General features: G+C 37.6%; 3 protein-coding genes and 1 long non-coding RNA gene across 6 annotated transcripts; 2 read left to right on the plus strand and 2 right to left on the minus strand.

Moving 5' to 3' along the window:
- Window positions 1–431: 431 nt before the first annotated feature.
- LOC117786249 (cyclin-dependent kinase 12) lies at window positions 432–7,943 on the minus strand. 2 transcript variants are annotated; one of them, XM_034624402.1, is made up of 8 exons: window positions 7,642–7,943; window positions 5,975–6,654; window positions 4,981–5,906; window positions 4,148–4,319; window positions 2,813–4,085; window positions 2,364–2,752; window positions 1,818–2,291; window positions 1,535–1,694 (listed from the first exon to the last, which is right to left on the minus strand). In XM_034624402.1, exons 2-8 carry the CDS (start codon window positions 6,181–6,183, stop codon window positions 1,535–1,537), a joined length of 3,603 nt encoding a protein of 1,200 aa, XP_034480293.1. In that variant the 5' UTR covers window positions 6,184–6,654; window positions 7,642–7,943. The 2 variants fall into 2 exon arrangements, with proteins under 2 accessions (XP_034480294.1, XP_034480293.1); XM_034624403.1 differs by lacking the exon at window positions 7,642–7,943 and having other exon boundaries at window positions 432–1,694; window positions 5,975–6,694.
- A 4,170-nt stretch (window positions 7,944–12,113) lies between these two features.
- LOC117787456 (protein ARV1) lies at window positions 12,114–13,204 on the minus strand. 2 transcript variants are annotated; one of them, XM_034625994.1, is made up of 4 exons: window positions 13,054–13,204; window positions 12,872–12,991; window positions 12,656–12,788; window positions 12,114–12,594 (listed from the first exon to the last, which is right to left on the minus strand). In XM_034625994.1, exons 1-4 carry the CDS (start codon window positions 13,153–13,155, stop codon window positions 12,236–12,238), a joined length of 714 nt encoding a protein of 237 aa, XP_034481885.1. In that variant the 5' UTR covers window positions 13,156–13,204; the 3' UTR covers window positions 12,114–12,235. The 2 variants fall into 2 exon arrangements, with proteins under 2 accessions (XP_034481885.1, XP_034481886.1); XM_034625995.1 differs by having other exon boundaries at window positions 13,072–13,194.
- On the plus strand, window positions 12,556–12,809 carry LOC117787457. Its single transcript, XR_004617688.1, has 2 exons — window positions 12,556–12,640; window positions 12,702–12,809. It is a non-coding gene; the product is annotated as an uncharacterized LOC117787457 (long non-coding RNA).
- Window positions 13,205–14,155: 951 nt separating the features above from the next.
- Window positions 14,156–14,810, plus strand: LOC117788385 (protein stand still-like). The gene is made up of 2 exons (XM_034627149.1): window positions 14,156–14,337; window positions 14,429–14,810. The coding sequence occupies exons 1-2, from the start codon at window positions 14,185–14,187 to the stop codon at window positions 14,519–14,521; spliced, it is 246 nt and encodes an 81-aa protein (XP_034483040.1). The 5' UTR covers window positions 14,156–14,184; the 3' UTR covers window positions 14,522–14,810.
- The last annotated feature ends 218 nt before the right edge of the window (window positions 14,811–15,028 follow it).

Consider the following 15,028-nt stretch of genomic DNA (forward strand, 5'->3'; position numbering starts at 1 on the left):
GGCAAAGAGCGTAATATCGACTGTATCGATGATTTTATATTTAATGCTGTGTATCGATATCTATCGACCAGGGCTTAAAATAACATGAACTCGATATTTTTATCGAAGTGGAGTGGCACAAAAAATTAATTCCAGTGATATATTTTTCTTAAACATAAATGAAAAATATTCATTGAATCCGAAAAAACACACTCAATTACTAAAAATGGATTGTCCGATCCGTGAACATGTACCTGGCTTGGGAACTAGATTTACAATAAGAAAATTATGTTTTAATATACATTTCTATTTTTTAGGGAATCCGACTACCAATTATTTGAAATCCATAATATATTTAACTGCGATCAAAAAATTTTTCCCTTTTTATGCCCATTTCTCAGATCACTCTATATTTCTATATTATTCAATGCAAATCAAACTATATTTTGAAATCAATATAATAATCCAGTTTATGTATATTTGTGTAATGTGTAAACGGATTGACAGATCGACAGATTTTACAATTTAAAAACCAAATTTCAATTTGATTCGCGCTTTGGGAGATTAATGTCTTGTTATTGGAATTCATAATTAACGATTTTACAATTCTCGTTATTCAAATTGCACAATTTTGTGTTCAATTATTTTCAGTCTCACGCAGATTAATTTTTATTATATAGTAATTTTTATACAAATGTTTCTTCTTAAACGGCTTGATTTATATATTAAAAAATATAAGCTTTTTAAAATATATCTGTTTGGGTGCATTTAGTACACATTGATACTAGTACTTGATAAATTCAATTTTAACTTTACAATTTAATTTAAATATCTAACAAAATAATCAATTATAGTATTATACGAACAACATGCATATGTTGATAAACTTATAAATAACTTTACTACTAACTTAGTATTTATGTATATATTAGTATATATAACAATTTATTTAGTGTTAAAATGCTAACCTTTAACTGCTTCACAATTCCGCTTTTATTTTGAAACTAAGCGCTGTTTACTGTTTTCTTGAAAAATAAACACATTAAATTGTCAATTGTTTTTTGTTTTAATAGAGTTAATAGAGTTCAAACAGAAGAATTAAATTTAATACACATTGGTTAAGTGTGTGCTATATCTCATGCTCTTCTTTATTGCCAATATGTGTGTAAGTTTGTTGATAGTATGTAATTACTCTAAACATAAAAAAAATGTAAGAACATTTGATGCGCCAATAGATTATTGGTTTGAAAATATAGCAGTAAGTAGTATATATACATTACAATATTATACAGCGGTCAATTTGAAATGCCTGATTTGAAGCAATTCATCACTTTTAAATGTAATCTTAGTTAATCTAGGTTTGTTTATAGAGACGACTTAAACAATAGAGTGCTTTGGTAGAGCATGTCAACCCGATCTGAGTCTGTGCACCTGCCAACTATTTGTAATTCGTTACAAAACTTAGATATTAACTTTGCCACCAGGCACACTCCACCTCCTCGTCTCGCTGTTTATAGTCTTCCCCTTCATTGAAGTATGAAGCATATAGTAAATGCTAGGCATCTCCCACCATCGCGGCACCGTGCTGTTGATACTTGGCTGAGCAAATGACACCTGGCGGCAGTGACTCTTGCTGTTCACGCAGCTGGCGACGCCGTTTCTTGCTCCACAGCTCATGGCAGTCCTGCCATGTGGGCAATTGTGGCGTTGGCATTCTGTTGAGTAAGAAATATATCAATTATTATATGGATCCCAATGGATTTTGAAAGCCAACACGTCTATTGACTTTCCCCTTTACATTTCTACTATGTTGTTTTAATAATAGATGTTGTACTCACTCATCCGGATTGATATTCTTCAGCCATGGCGACCGGAGGGCATCTTCTGCTGTAATGCGTTTGTCTGGATCCAAGTCTAGCATTTTATCGAGCAGGTCAAGTGCTGATGCTGGCATGAACTCGAAATCTTCACGCAAACGCCGGCGATGCGTTTTTTTCTGTTTAAGTGTATGAAAAAGCGGCAGTTTAATTACATTGGGCCAAACGGCAGGAATTGGAGATCCGCATATTTTCGATATAGTTTCAAGTTGCGCCATTTCTGCATTGGCTTGAAACAGCGGCCGCTTCAGAAACAATTCCCCCAATATGCAGCCACAAGACCATACGTCTATGGACGGCCCGTAACGCTCTTCACCCAGCAACAACTCTGGTGGACGATACCAAAGCGTTATGACTTTGTTCGTATAGGGACGTTCTCGATCATCTGCATTGTATAAACGAGCCAGGCCAAAATCCGCTAGTTTAACTTTGCCCCTGAAACATACAAAATAATTGTTAATTAAATAAAATGAATTAATGCATATTGGGAAAACATTTTGAGCATACTTGTTGTTCATCAGAATATTAGAACATTTAATATCTCGATGAAGGAAATTCTTTTTGTGGCAGTAATTAAGGCCATCTAATAGCTGTTTCATAATGCTTGCATTGTTCTCCTCGTTGAAATCAACCATTCCGGACTCGAGAAGACCCATGAGATCGTGATCCATATACTCAAAAACCAGATAGAAGGAACCTTTATCCTTGCGAAATTCAACAGCGTCCTGTTTGTCCGTCACAATTTCATGCAAGTTCACAATGTTGCGGTGATTCAGTTGCCTTAGTATTTTTATCTCGCGCACAGCCGTTATGGGGAAACCTTCCTTTTCGTGCTCTAAACGCACCTTCTTCAGTGCCACCATATCGTTAGTATGATGATCCCGCGCTTTGTATACCTGAAGTATAAGCATTTGATTAGTAATCGCATGTAAATACTGTACAAGAATTTCTACAACCTGTCCATATGTACCCTCGCCAATCTGGGCAATCACTTCGAACACATCCACGCACCGTTCGCCCCAATCCCTTACATTGTTTCGTGAGTCGCGACGATTAAGTATTACTGGACGACGACGTGCTGCAGCTTGTGATGCACTTGCATTTACACCCGTATTCGCATTCGTGCTGTTGCTATTGCCACTGGGCGTATCAAAGTCTTCAGGACTGTCGATGACATCATCATCTCCGCTCAGCTCCTCGCTGCCCGGTATAACAGGCGGCATTGGCAAATTCAAAAGGCTCTTGTTGGCATTGGCGGTTAGGGTTTTCTCCTCAGACGATAGCTTCTTAACAGACTTGCACATATCTGGCGGCGATGGCGTTGGTGCACTCACCAAATCAGCTGCACTCATGCCCGGCGGCATTGGTAAAGCTGTAAGACTTTTCGGTTTTTGGTTAACATTCGTTTTAAGAGCCACTGTCGTTATTGAAGAGTCATCCGTAACATCAGTGCTAACAACAACATTCGGATTAAGCTTTAGTATATCATTCTCTCTGTTTGGCATTGGAATGTTGTTTACGTCCAAATCAGGTTTGCCACCGCCAACGATTCCATTTGGCGTCGCACTAGCTGAGGATTGTGGTGCCAGATAAGATGATGAGCGATTGTCGGCCACGTTGGGCGTGTTGCCATCCACAGAGGAGCTGTTCTCGTTGATGGTCAATGCGCCGTTGCTGTTGCTGTTTTCTTCTTGCCGTTCAATAATCTCCTTCAGCGCCTTTTGTCGCTTGTGACGATCCTTAACCAGCTCGGCAAATAAGCTCGTTTCGCTTATCTTCTTAATGTATTCATCGCGCTTATGCTTTAGATCACGCGACGTTGGTGATCGTGAGCGGGATCGGGAGCTCCGACTACTGCCTGAACTGGGTGAACGTTTGCGGCTGCTGTTGCGATGATGCTGATGTGACCTGGGAGAGCGTCTGTGGTAATGGGAGCTGGAGCCCGAAACACCCGCCGGCGAAGGTGGCGATGCCTCATAATAACGCGAACTGGGCCGAGGAGAACGCGATGTGTAACGCTCAACGGAAATGCCCATTCCGCTGCCAGAGGCTCGTTTGGAAGACGACCTCGCTGACATTGGAGGCGAAGGCGAGTGAGGAGCTCCATATTTGCTGTGCTTATGACTGCTATTACTATGGCGATACATATTTGAATTGCTGCCGCCGGATGTGGCTCCTCCTCCACCTGGCGATAGTCGACCACGCGATAATCGGTGTACGCTTGGACTCCTGTAAAACATTTTAAAGTAATTACAACTCAAATGTAATCACACCTAATTTTAACTGCTTACTTGGATGCCCGCCGCGAATATCGATCTCTGCTGTAGCGTTCGTATTTAACAGCATGGTGCCTGCCGTGCTCAAATGTGCCCACAGACGATGACAACGATCCATCACGACCATCACCAAACTTTCGCCGTTTGTGCGGTGGCGTGCTCGGTTGATGGTGATAACGATCCAGTTCTGAAACACAAAAACACTTTTAGTAATGTCTTTAATACAATGAATATTTGATACCCTTACAGAGCCATATATACCATTTTCGTCAGAATTTAACCAAAGGCTATCAGGCTCAATCAATAGTTAAAATATCTCAAAAAACAGTAAAGGCTATATTGCAGCTATAGAATAAAGTTGTCAGATTTTAAACAAATTTTGTCAGCAAAATATACAAAATCTATGAGTTTGGTTGGAATATCTTAAGAAAAGGTTCCTCATACTACAGGTTAATTTTCGAGCGATCGTTTCTATGTCAGCTATATGATATAGTGATGGTGTATAGTGTGGTAAAAAGACGAACCTATTCCAAGTTTCGTCAAAATAGCTTCAAAGCTTAAAGACTAGTTTGCAAAAAAACAGATGGAGATGCCATTAACATTAATAATTTATCGTCCTTAACAAAAATAAGTTTATAATATTTTACTTTTTGTGGCAAAATTAAATCTGATATAGACTATCGTCCAAAATACGATTGAACATGCGTAAATATTCATAAAGAATTAGAAAATCCGTAATATTTATTACTAAGGAATTGGATAATACAATTTCGTTTTCTAGAATCCCTGTTTACAGTATGTAACTATATTAACCAATTCGTAGAAGTATTCAACGCAGATTTACTTACCCGGCGACATACGCTTCAGTTTTCCCCCCTGTCCAGGAACGGATCCACTTGCCGAATAGCGTGCTGAATACGTATTTCCCGAACGGTGATGAGCATTCAAATCATCTTTAAGTGGGCTCTGCACATAGCGAGAACTTCGCGAGTCCCTTGCACTTCCAGTGCTTTGGTGCGAGTGGCCGAGGGATGATGACTGTGGAGGAGTGCGTGGAGAGGTGGCATAACGCTTGATTGTGCCACCAACGCCGACGCGAGCTGGAGGCGATCGATGTCGACTGTTTGAGTTCGTTTTGTTCGTTACAGTCACCTGGAGGCTACTGCCTATGGGAGTACTTGGCGTAGGAGCAGCAGGCTCGCCATAATAGGTATTACTATTACTGTTGGGGCGTCGGGCGGGCGGAGTGCCAGCTGATATGGGACTGCTTTGACTGTCTTTGTGTGGCGTATAGTTGGGTAATGCAGCGCTGACTGTGCGCTCAGCACTCTTGGCCCGATTTGGAGCCGTTGGTGGCGTATAGCGACTGTGTCTGTCCAGCAAAGTGTCGAGGTTACTGTCTGATAGGGAATCAATGCTCGAATATGACTTGGCCCGCTTCTTCTTGCGCTTTTTTGATTTCTTCTTTGATTTATGTTTGTGCTTGTCCTTCTTCAGCTTCTTGCGCTTCTGTCGCTTCATTTCAGCCTCCAACTCATCGGTGTCGATCGAGTCGCTTGACATATACAATTCCCGATCCCACTGCAATTGCTCGTCATTTGAGTTCTTGGCTGTCGTCAATGCGATGTCGGTGCGATGATGATTTGATTTCTCGGTGACAGAGGCAATGCTCAGCCTACTGCTGCCGCTGGCAACAACAGAAACCTGCCTCGACCTCGAGGAGCCAATTGCAGTTATTGAAGCCATGTCCTCATCTTCTTCGGTATGTCTCTTCCTGTAAATAAAAACATGTATACATGTCAAATATTAAAGTTAAACTGCCATCTTGTCCAAATTGATTACCTGTAGTCATTGGTTTTTGTGATACGTATGACAGAATCCGAGCTTTGCATTTTGTTCTGACTCTGATTTTCTGGTTTTCTACCTGACGCACCTCTGCCAGCTAACGCTGCATCCGAGTCGATTTCTCCAGCCTCGGGATCAGAGAAATCCTCGGAACTTACGTCAGAGTATTCCACAAGCGCGTTTGACGCCGCAGACGATGAATGCATCTTTGAAACGCAGCAAGTAATCGCCGTAGTCAAGATCCTGTCCCTGGTTGTCCCTGGTTTACTCGATGCCGTTGTTGTTGTTGTTGTTCTCTGCCCTTCGGGCTTTTGAGTACTTTGTGCAGTGTTTCAGAACACAACTCGCGAACACAACCGAAGTGGAAGCTGACATTGAAATGACGTTAACCAAGTGTCAATCGTGATCTTTGATTGGAGTTATTGTTAACTTGTGTACTTTATTGTGTGAACAACATATATATGTGTGTACCAATGCGGTCGGTCAATCGGTTGCTTCGTAATTTTCACTTTTTGCTTATATTATTTACATTGCTTTAGGATGCGAAACCGAAAATCCCAGTTCAACTTTGACACGAATCCATTATTCGGGGACACAGGGTAGGCCAGTGAAAATACTATAATATGTGCCACTCCAGAAAATCGTTTATATTGTCTTCGTTTAAGTTTTTTAAGTTGCTTAAATTGAACAAAAAAGAAATTTGTCACTTTGTCATTTTTAAGGTTATATTTTATGTGTGACCAAATTTGATAACATTCAAAATGCTCACTTTCTAACTCTAATCCATATAAAATATCTTTAAAACAATTTCGGCCAAAAATGTTGTATATTTTTTAGCCATTTATTTATTTTTTTTTAATAAATCACATTATTGTAATAAGGTTATTTTTAATGTAAAGCTTATCGATTTCTGTCGTACCAAAAACAGATAAGCAATACATATAAATACTGTATATATAAAAATCAAAATAATTGTTAAAAAAATTACACATATATTAAAATATAACATTAAACCGGTCACATTGGAAACAATAATATTTCGATATGAAAATATCAGTTTTACTAGATATTTTTTAATATAAAATATCGATATCGCCGATGATATAAAAATCGGGGCGCAATTTTTTATTTGTCGAGTTTCCTTTTGAAATTAGTTGTTTTCACTAATTTTTACTATTTTATTGCACATTTTGCTTCCATGCTTCACGAAAATAAAAAAAATTTGCGACTAAAAATTTCTCACAACATCGCATAATTATGTCGATATTGAATTTATCGCCAGAAAAAATATCGACCAAAAATATATCAGAACAAATATCTATCGATATATCAATGATATTTCGACAGCACTACATGAATGAGATGTCATATTGGTATCTGATGCAACTATAACGTCGTTTTATCTATTTACAACTTTTTAAAAATAATCATATATTTCACACTGGTTCACTTTATTATAACTGTTGGAGCACAAGCAAATATCACAATTTTTAGAAGATTGCAGTTTTCACATAAATTCATTTTTTTAATGTTACTTGTTTGCGGCATCCAAGTTCTTAGCTTGTGTGTGTTAATACATGTCTGAACATACGCATGCATATATGTATAAATTTATATATACTACACACACACATGTATGTGGGTCACTTTTTTTCTAGACTTACCAAATATTATGATGTACGTATGTATATATTATGCAAATTTCACTTCTTATTAATTGGTTATTTGCAATTTCTTGTAGTGTTGCGTTTTACATTATTAAATAACACGTTCGCTGCCTGTGTATTTAGCCGTAACAGAAGACACATTACGTGCTTTATATTATAAGCATATCGATTTTCTTCGCGGCATTTATTTTCAAATGAAAAGTAATCATTGCAATGATTTCGCCAGAATTAATTTCAATTTTGCATATAAAATAAAGGAAAATAGCATAGAATCGTCATAAATTCTGCATGCGACAGAGTCCGTCCGATAATTTCCAGTAGCAGGGTTGCAGAAGCGATAACGAAAACTTTGCAGTGAGACCAAATTTTGAAATTATTTCCAACTTTTTCGAGAAAAAAAATAGCTGTTTCTGCCAGGAAAGCATCCGAAAATAGCTGAAATTGCGATGTAAAATAGCTAAGACCGAGACGGCACAGCTGATTTTCAAATGTAGTTTCAGTGCTGCCAACTTGTTTTGATAGTCATGTCGCAACAAAAAAACGGACGTGCAGGCTTGGTTCACGGATTTAAGCCCATTGTGTTCAATTTCCAAAATTGCCTTAATCTGATACTTCTGTAATTTTAAAATCAGAATATTGAAAATTTTTGGGAAACTTTTGTGAGAATATTCACCCTGAGGCACAACGAGTTCCCAGCATTCATAAAAAAGTTTGCCTTTATTTTATCGAATTTCAAATTAAAATTTTTCGTTAAATCGCGCGCGGTAGTTAAGTGAGGTGCAAATTGCTAATGAGGACTAACGTTGTTAAATGCTATACCCAAAACTTACAATAAATTAATAATTTGATGAAAATTAAAAATTCGAAATTAGATAAAATTAGGATAAAATTAACATCTGCCGACTACACCGAAACGATTACAATGGGCAGTTGGAACCTTCCAAGCCTACAAATCGCCGGCCTGGACATGATATCACCCTCCTTTCTACAGCAGGGGCAGGACTTCAGACCCATCAGTTTAACATCGTTTTTGTTGAAGACGTTAGAAAATATGGTGGACTATAAGATAAGAAACTCTTCTGATGCAAACTCCGTTGCAATCAACGCAACGATCTACAGATACGGCACTATATCAACTACACCGCACTTTAAGCACAGCAGTTGGCAATAAGGAAATGGCAGCATGCGCCTTCCTGTTCATAGATGGTGCCTTCGACAACACGTACTTTGACGCTGTTCAGGCAGCCCTGACCAGGAGGGGCCTATACACAAACACAAGCAGATGGATTCCTTACTGCTTGCATCTAGACAAGCCATTACAATAATTCAAGACAGTACTGTTACAGTCACAACCACAAAAGGATGTCCTCAAGTCTCCACTACTTTGGAGCCTGCTAGTAGTTGAACTACTTAGGAGACTTGCCAGCTATGGAATTCAATGTCAAGGCTACGCTGACGACATTGTCATTATAGCGCGAGGCGAATTCGAAGAAACACTTAGCGATATTGAGGTAAATAAGGCTATCAAATAGCACAATAGAAACAAGTAAGTAGGTCAAATACCTAGGTGCCAATTTTGACAGCAAATTAAACTTCGGCTCATATGTTAAGAGCGCGATTTCAAAGTGCTCTAGAGCACTTTACACTTGTTGCAGTATAGCAGGAAAATCATGGGGCACATCACCGAAGATAATTAGATGGCTATACCTAATGGTAGTCAGGCCGATGCTCACATACGGAGCAATAGCCAGGGGTGAGAGAGCGCAGCTCATCACTGTCAAGAAACAGTTGCTACGACTGCAACGAATGTATGACCGGAGCTATGAGCACCTGTCCGACAACGGCCAAAGAAGTTTAAATGGAGCTCACGCCACTTCATGAATTCATAAGACTGCAACAAAAAGCCTCCCTGCTAAGGATAGCACGGGAGGGTGCTGGCATCAGTTTTATCCTCAGTCACAGAGACGCAGAATTTCTAGCAGATGATCTCCCACTACTGGTACAACCAAGGGACAAAATGGCAGCCGAACACGGGTTCGAAAAAAATTTCGAAATAAACCTAAGTAGTAAGAAGAGTTGGACAACACTCGATAAGGTCCACCCCATGAGAGAACACACCATAAAATGGTACACCGATGGATCTCTTACAGACCAAGGCACAGTCCTTGGTGTTGTGGGCCCTTGGATGTCATACCATGCATCTCTAGGAACACACACCAGCATCTTTCAAGCTGAAGTATGTGCAATAGGGAGGTGTGCTGACCTTAACCTCAAACTTTACTATCGGAATAGAGACATAGTCATTCTATCCGATAGTCAAGCTTCCCTAATGCACTCAACAAGGCGAAGGTAACGTCCAAAGTAATGCCCGATGTGCGGAAGAAGCTAAACCAACTGGGATCGCTAACCCTAAGATGGATACCAGGTCACATGGTCATAGCAGGAAACGAAGCTCTGACGTGGGCGCAAGCAAGCACCAAGCCGTTTTGTGGAATATGAAGACACACAATCCGGGAGTACCTACGTAATGAGAGACGACTGCAACAGTCGCACTGGGCGAACACCTCCTAGGCAACTACAATCTAAAAAGGTTCAAACAAGTAATCACATTGGGAAAGAATAGACTCAGAATACTCACCGGTCTGTAGACTGAGAAGTCACCTATCTAAACTAGGGATCGCAAGCAGTTCCACTGCTGTTTCTGCAACTTCGAGGAGGAATCCCTAATGCATATTCTAGCAGAATGCACTGCTCTATCTAGACGTAGATGTAGTTTTCTTGGGAAATGTGTCCTACCGTTAGAGGACATTGCAGATCTCAACCCAGCGACTTCGTGCGAGAAATTCGATTGACGAACGAGCTATAGGCTCAGAAGGGGAAACAATAGATCCAGGGGTCGCAACGCAGGTTTTCCCACTTTAATAATAATAATAAGGAAAACATTTTAATGAAGGTTTTTTTTCTAGCACCGATCTTTGAAAATAGCCAGAGCTAGCTAATTTGGCAGCAGTGCCTTTGTTTGGTACATTTTTATTAACTTTGATACATTTCTTATGCGTTGGGACATTTTGTATGAGTTTTTTCGAAGTTCAATTACTGAACAATTTAAATTTAACTCTTTTTGTAGGACTGTTATTTACAAAAAAAACCTTAGAAAATGTTGGTATAATTTGGCGAAGAACAAAAAAGAAGTGTTATTAATTTAAATTATTAAAAGTAGTCTAAAGTTTATTCATGAAACAGCTCATGTGCTGCAATAAGTTCTGAAACGCGATTTTTGAATTATAATAAGTAATAATTTTATTATTCACATTTTTTTTGCTCTTCTTTTGAGAATCGAAAAATTCGTTGTTTTGACTGCGAGGTGGTAATGAATTGAAAACTTTAGGTTTTTTGCAAAATGGAGATTTAAGTCTTTAAATTAATCTTGCGGACGGAAGCTCGCGCTAGTGACGAAAGCGGCACGAAGGGTGCGAAAGGCGACTAGCAATATATATATAATTAGGGGTGCCACAGAAATCACTTCCGCTTGAATTTCACTTCAATTTCATTCCGCTGTGCCACAGAGTGTGCCCGAAATAATTAAGGTAAAACAAGTTTTACTGCGAAAATTTTTTTTGCTTATTGTGCAATTTGTGAAAACATTTGAGGGCAGTTGTACTTCTGCCAGGTGGCATCGCCTTAAAAGCGTCATCCGTTTTTAATTTTCTTCCGACGTAGCTCTTCGATGCCCAACTGTCTCGCTAACGGCAAATTTATTTATTTTGATCAAAACAATTTAAATTTGTTTTGTTTTGAATTACGATTTTATTGCTGCATATCACGATGAGATACCAGACTGTGTCAGAGTTGTGGGGTAACTTTAATTGTTTGTCGCGCCAAAAATTAAATGTTTACATTTTTTAGCTATACAAAATCTATTGCTACATAAATAGACTAAATTAAATAAGAAACAATTGAAAACCTATTGTTCTGCAATGATTAACTTAAAAAAAGTAGTAATAAACAAATCCTTGGATAATTTAATCTGAGAAGGTGCCAACCCTTAGCAGCCGAATTTGAAAAGGCACCTCGGAAATTTCCGCGCGGAAATGCTTTCAGAGGAATTCAATTTCACTAGAGATTTCTGTGGCACCCCTGTATATATAATATGGAAAATTTGCTACGACTGTCCGATCAGATCGAGTTATATACCGATCAAAAGGTTTAGTCCAAACTAAGAAAATGGCGTAGTAGTTTTGCTAACTCACCTGGTTCATGAGATAAGGGAAATCCGACAACTAGTTTAAAAGATAATCAAATTTGAAATTATTTGTGGTCTTCTCAAAATCAAATGAAAAGTCAGTTTGTTTGTCTGTTTGCATCAAAGCGCTAAAAAAGCTTAGATTAAATGATGAGAATTTATTTCCTTTCGAAAATCTAGAAATGTTTGTTCTACGTCTTTTTGAAAAAAAAAAAAAAATACTTTCAGCTAAAAATAACGTTTTTATTGTTGATCCAAATCAAGGCAAACATAGTAAAAGTGTCAAAAAGCTTAGATAACAAAATCACAGTCTTGGTTTCTTTCTTTTTTTTTCAAAAATAATGACCATTAAAGCACCATTTGAAACGCCTGAAAATATCTTACATACTCCTTCATAATAAATGCACAAATTACCAATAATATGGACAGCCAGCGAAGATGGTTACTAATAATACCAACTACATTATAAGCCATCACCAATGAACATAAATGATGACCTGTAACTAGCATATAGTGCAAATTTCTTCCAAAATCAGTCGTGTTACTGCCCCAGACTAATATGGGCAGTAAAAAAAACTTGGAGAAATTTGAAATGGCAACGACTTTAAGGATAGTTAATGCTAACGGTGCAAAACCGACTTTCGACAACTGTCCGAAGCCGAGAAGAGCGGTGATAAAAAGCAGCAGCACCGTCATCAAAAGATATTCTGCAAAAATTATGTTTAAATTAATGTCAAGATGACCCCTTTTCGAGTAATTATTCGATACCTCCTATATTTTGTAACGCCGACATATAAAATCCTCTTTCATACAGGGCAGTATTCGATCCATCCGCTCGTTGTTGTCGGCACAATGCAAAAGATTCCAATAGCAACACTACAAGCGATATCTTCCAATAAAGCTGTTAAATAATGGTTCTTGACTTATAACTTTTGTTTGCTCACTTTCAATGGATCAAGGTACATAGGGAAAGCCTGTAGTTACCTTAAATTTCCCATTATAAATCATGTGTCGGAATGCAGACGAAACCAGTAAAAGCGCATCAATTAGGATTATGAACTCCTCCACTTCTATGTATTTATCAGTTATTTGGTTGCATTTGACCTGTTAAAATAATTTATTATAAAATTTAATTGACAGTTTTGGGTTATAGGCAAATTACTTACACAGTGAGTTGGTTTAACCGTATTGCTGTATTTCTTGTACAACTCTCGAACTGGGTTTCCGCAACTGACACAAACGTAGTGTTTTCCATTTTGGTCCGTCATTTTATTTAAAACTTATACAAATCTTCTAAATACAGAACAGACGCTGCAATCAGCTGATTAGGGGTTGAACTCCATCGATAATAAAAGTCGATAAGTAGATATTGATGTCGCTTTTTTAATTATTGAAAAATTCAAATGTTCACTTCAAATTAGAAAAAAACAAATTTTACGAAAATTATCTGGCTATTTTAAGATGTCAGACATATTTATTTTAAAGAAATTGTCAGACAATAACTATCGTATCACATATCGATTTATTTGATCAGCTTTTTCGATATGAGATCCCAGTTAACTGAACTAAATGAATGGCCTATAATCAGGGAATTAGTTCGTTGGTTCGTGACAAGTTCTATCGAACTTGATAAATTTTTTTTCACGGGTAAAATTTAAATTTAGTTCATGCAAATTTTAAAATACAAATAACTTTAAAATTAATTAACATTTTGATAAAAATTTAAAATTCGATATTCGAAAAAAAAAAATATATAAATTTTAATGAAGGTTTAAAGCTCGTCAGCCCAAGGGGACAAAAGTTTAAAATTGTATTGTAAAAAGAAAAATAAAATATCATAAAATCGAGAAAATTCTACCAAAATTTCCGCGAAAATTTACAAAATTCTAGCTTCAAAAATAAGAAAAATTTCAATTTAGTCAAATTTTCAAAGTTGCAACTAAATTTTAATTTATAAATTAGAACAAGCTGCCAGATCGGGAAATTCTGTAGGGTGGCAGCCCCAATTAGAACAAGTTGCCAGATCGGGAAATTTCAGTAGGGTGGCAGCCCCAATTTAAAAGGACGCCACGCCGCGAGAACTAACGGTGCTTTTGAACAGAACAGAAACGATTTCGGAAAAACTTTAACAAGTCAGAAAATTCGACTTTTCTTTTCTTTTTGAAAAAAAAAAATACTTTCAGCTTAAAATAACGTTTTTATTGTTGATCCAAATCAAGGCAGACATTGTAAAAGTAACAAAAAGCTTAGATAACAAAATCACAGTCTTGGTTTCTTTCTTTTTTTTTTTTTTTGAGATGCCCGACGAAACAAAAAAGATTCCTTACATTTTGAATGGTGGTATATTTAAAATCAAAAAGCGGAAGGGCGACCGTGTAGTCGTGGAATGCGTCCATCGGCTTCGCGGCAATCTGGCAAATGGCACAGGCAATTTCCACCAGCACATCAAAGTAAGTAGGACCTACTCCCCACTCCCAAGTAGTACACTTTCCAGTTAAGATGAAATTAATTAATTATTGAATAAACATTCAACTTTGGCAGCGACGTCATCCAAATTTGATAGACAAAGTAATGGAAATAAAAAAGAACAAGAAAGAGAAAGTCGTGGCAGCGAAGATTGCCAAACGTAGATGATAAGTCGCAGGAGTCTGACGGGGAAGATTCTTCTTATGATGTGTTTAATCTTGATAAAGCTTCCATAACAGAATTGGAAGATGGGATCCGCTTGATGCAAGAGGGCAACGAAAAAAACATAGTTCGTCAAGGGATCCAAATTTTGCTTCAACAAACACGAAACTATTTCGTTTCGTAATCTTATGAATACCTATAATTTTCTAATAGAAATACGAATGTGGTTTAGCTGAAGCTGGAAGCAACCACCACCGGTTTGATTTTGATTATACGAATTTATTTTATTGTTCAAAACGACAAACTTGTAATTATATTATTATAATTATTGCAATATATATATTGTACATTTAATATTTTCTGCTTACATATAAAAATCATGCGGAACATCAATTTAGTCTCAACTCTAAATTTCTCTTGTTTTCGTGTTTAAACTTTTGTGTAAGAATCGAACCAGTAATAACTTAAAATACCGTAAGCTCATCTTAATCTATTAAGTTTATTATTAGCATC

This window comes from Drosophila innubila (genome assembly GCF_004354385.1).
Source record: "Drosophila innubila isolate TH190305 chromosome 3L unlocalized genomic scaffold, UK_Dinn_1.0 0_D_3L, whole genome shotgun sequence".
In the NCBI taxonomy this organism is placed as follows: Eukaryota; Metazoa; Arthropoda; class Insecta; order Diptera; family Drosophilidae; genus Drosophila; species Drosophila innubila.

Excerpts from the sequence above, each read along its gene's own strand:
- LOC117786249 (XM_034624403.1), bottom strand. The coding sequence starts at position 6,183 with ATGCATTCATCGTCTGCGGCGTCAAACGCGCTTGTGGAATACTCTGAC. Across the intron at positions 4,320-4,980 it reads ACTGAAGCGTATGTCGCCGG|AACTGGATCGTTATCACCAT; the intron begins GTAAGTAAATCT and ends TTTGTGTTTCAG. Across the intron at positions 2,292-2,363 it reads AATATTCTGATGAACAACAA|GGGCAAAGTTAAACTAGCGG; the intron begins GTATGCTCAAAA and ends TGTATGTTTCAG.
- LOC117788385 (XM_034627149.1), top strand. The coding sequence starts at position 14,185 with ATGCCCGACGAAACAAAAAAGATTCCTTACATTTTGAATGGTGGTATA. Across the intron at positions 14,338-14,428 it reads ATTTCCACCAGCACATCAAA|CGACGTCATCCAAATTTGAT; the intron begins GTAAGTAGGACC and ends CAACTTTGGCAG.
- LOC117787456 (XM_034625994.1), bottom strand. The coding sequence starts at position 13,155 with ATGACGGACCAAAATGGAAAACACTACGTTTGTGTCAGTTGCGGAAAC. Across the intron at positions 12,992-13,053 it reads CGGTTAAACCAACTCACTGT|GTCAAATGCAACCAAATAAC; the intron begins GTAAGTAATTTG and ends TTATTTTAACAG. Across the intron at positions 12,595-12,655 it reads GGCGTTACAAAATATAGGAG|AATATCTTTTGATGACGGTG; the intron begins GTATCGAATAAT and ends TAATTTTTGCAG.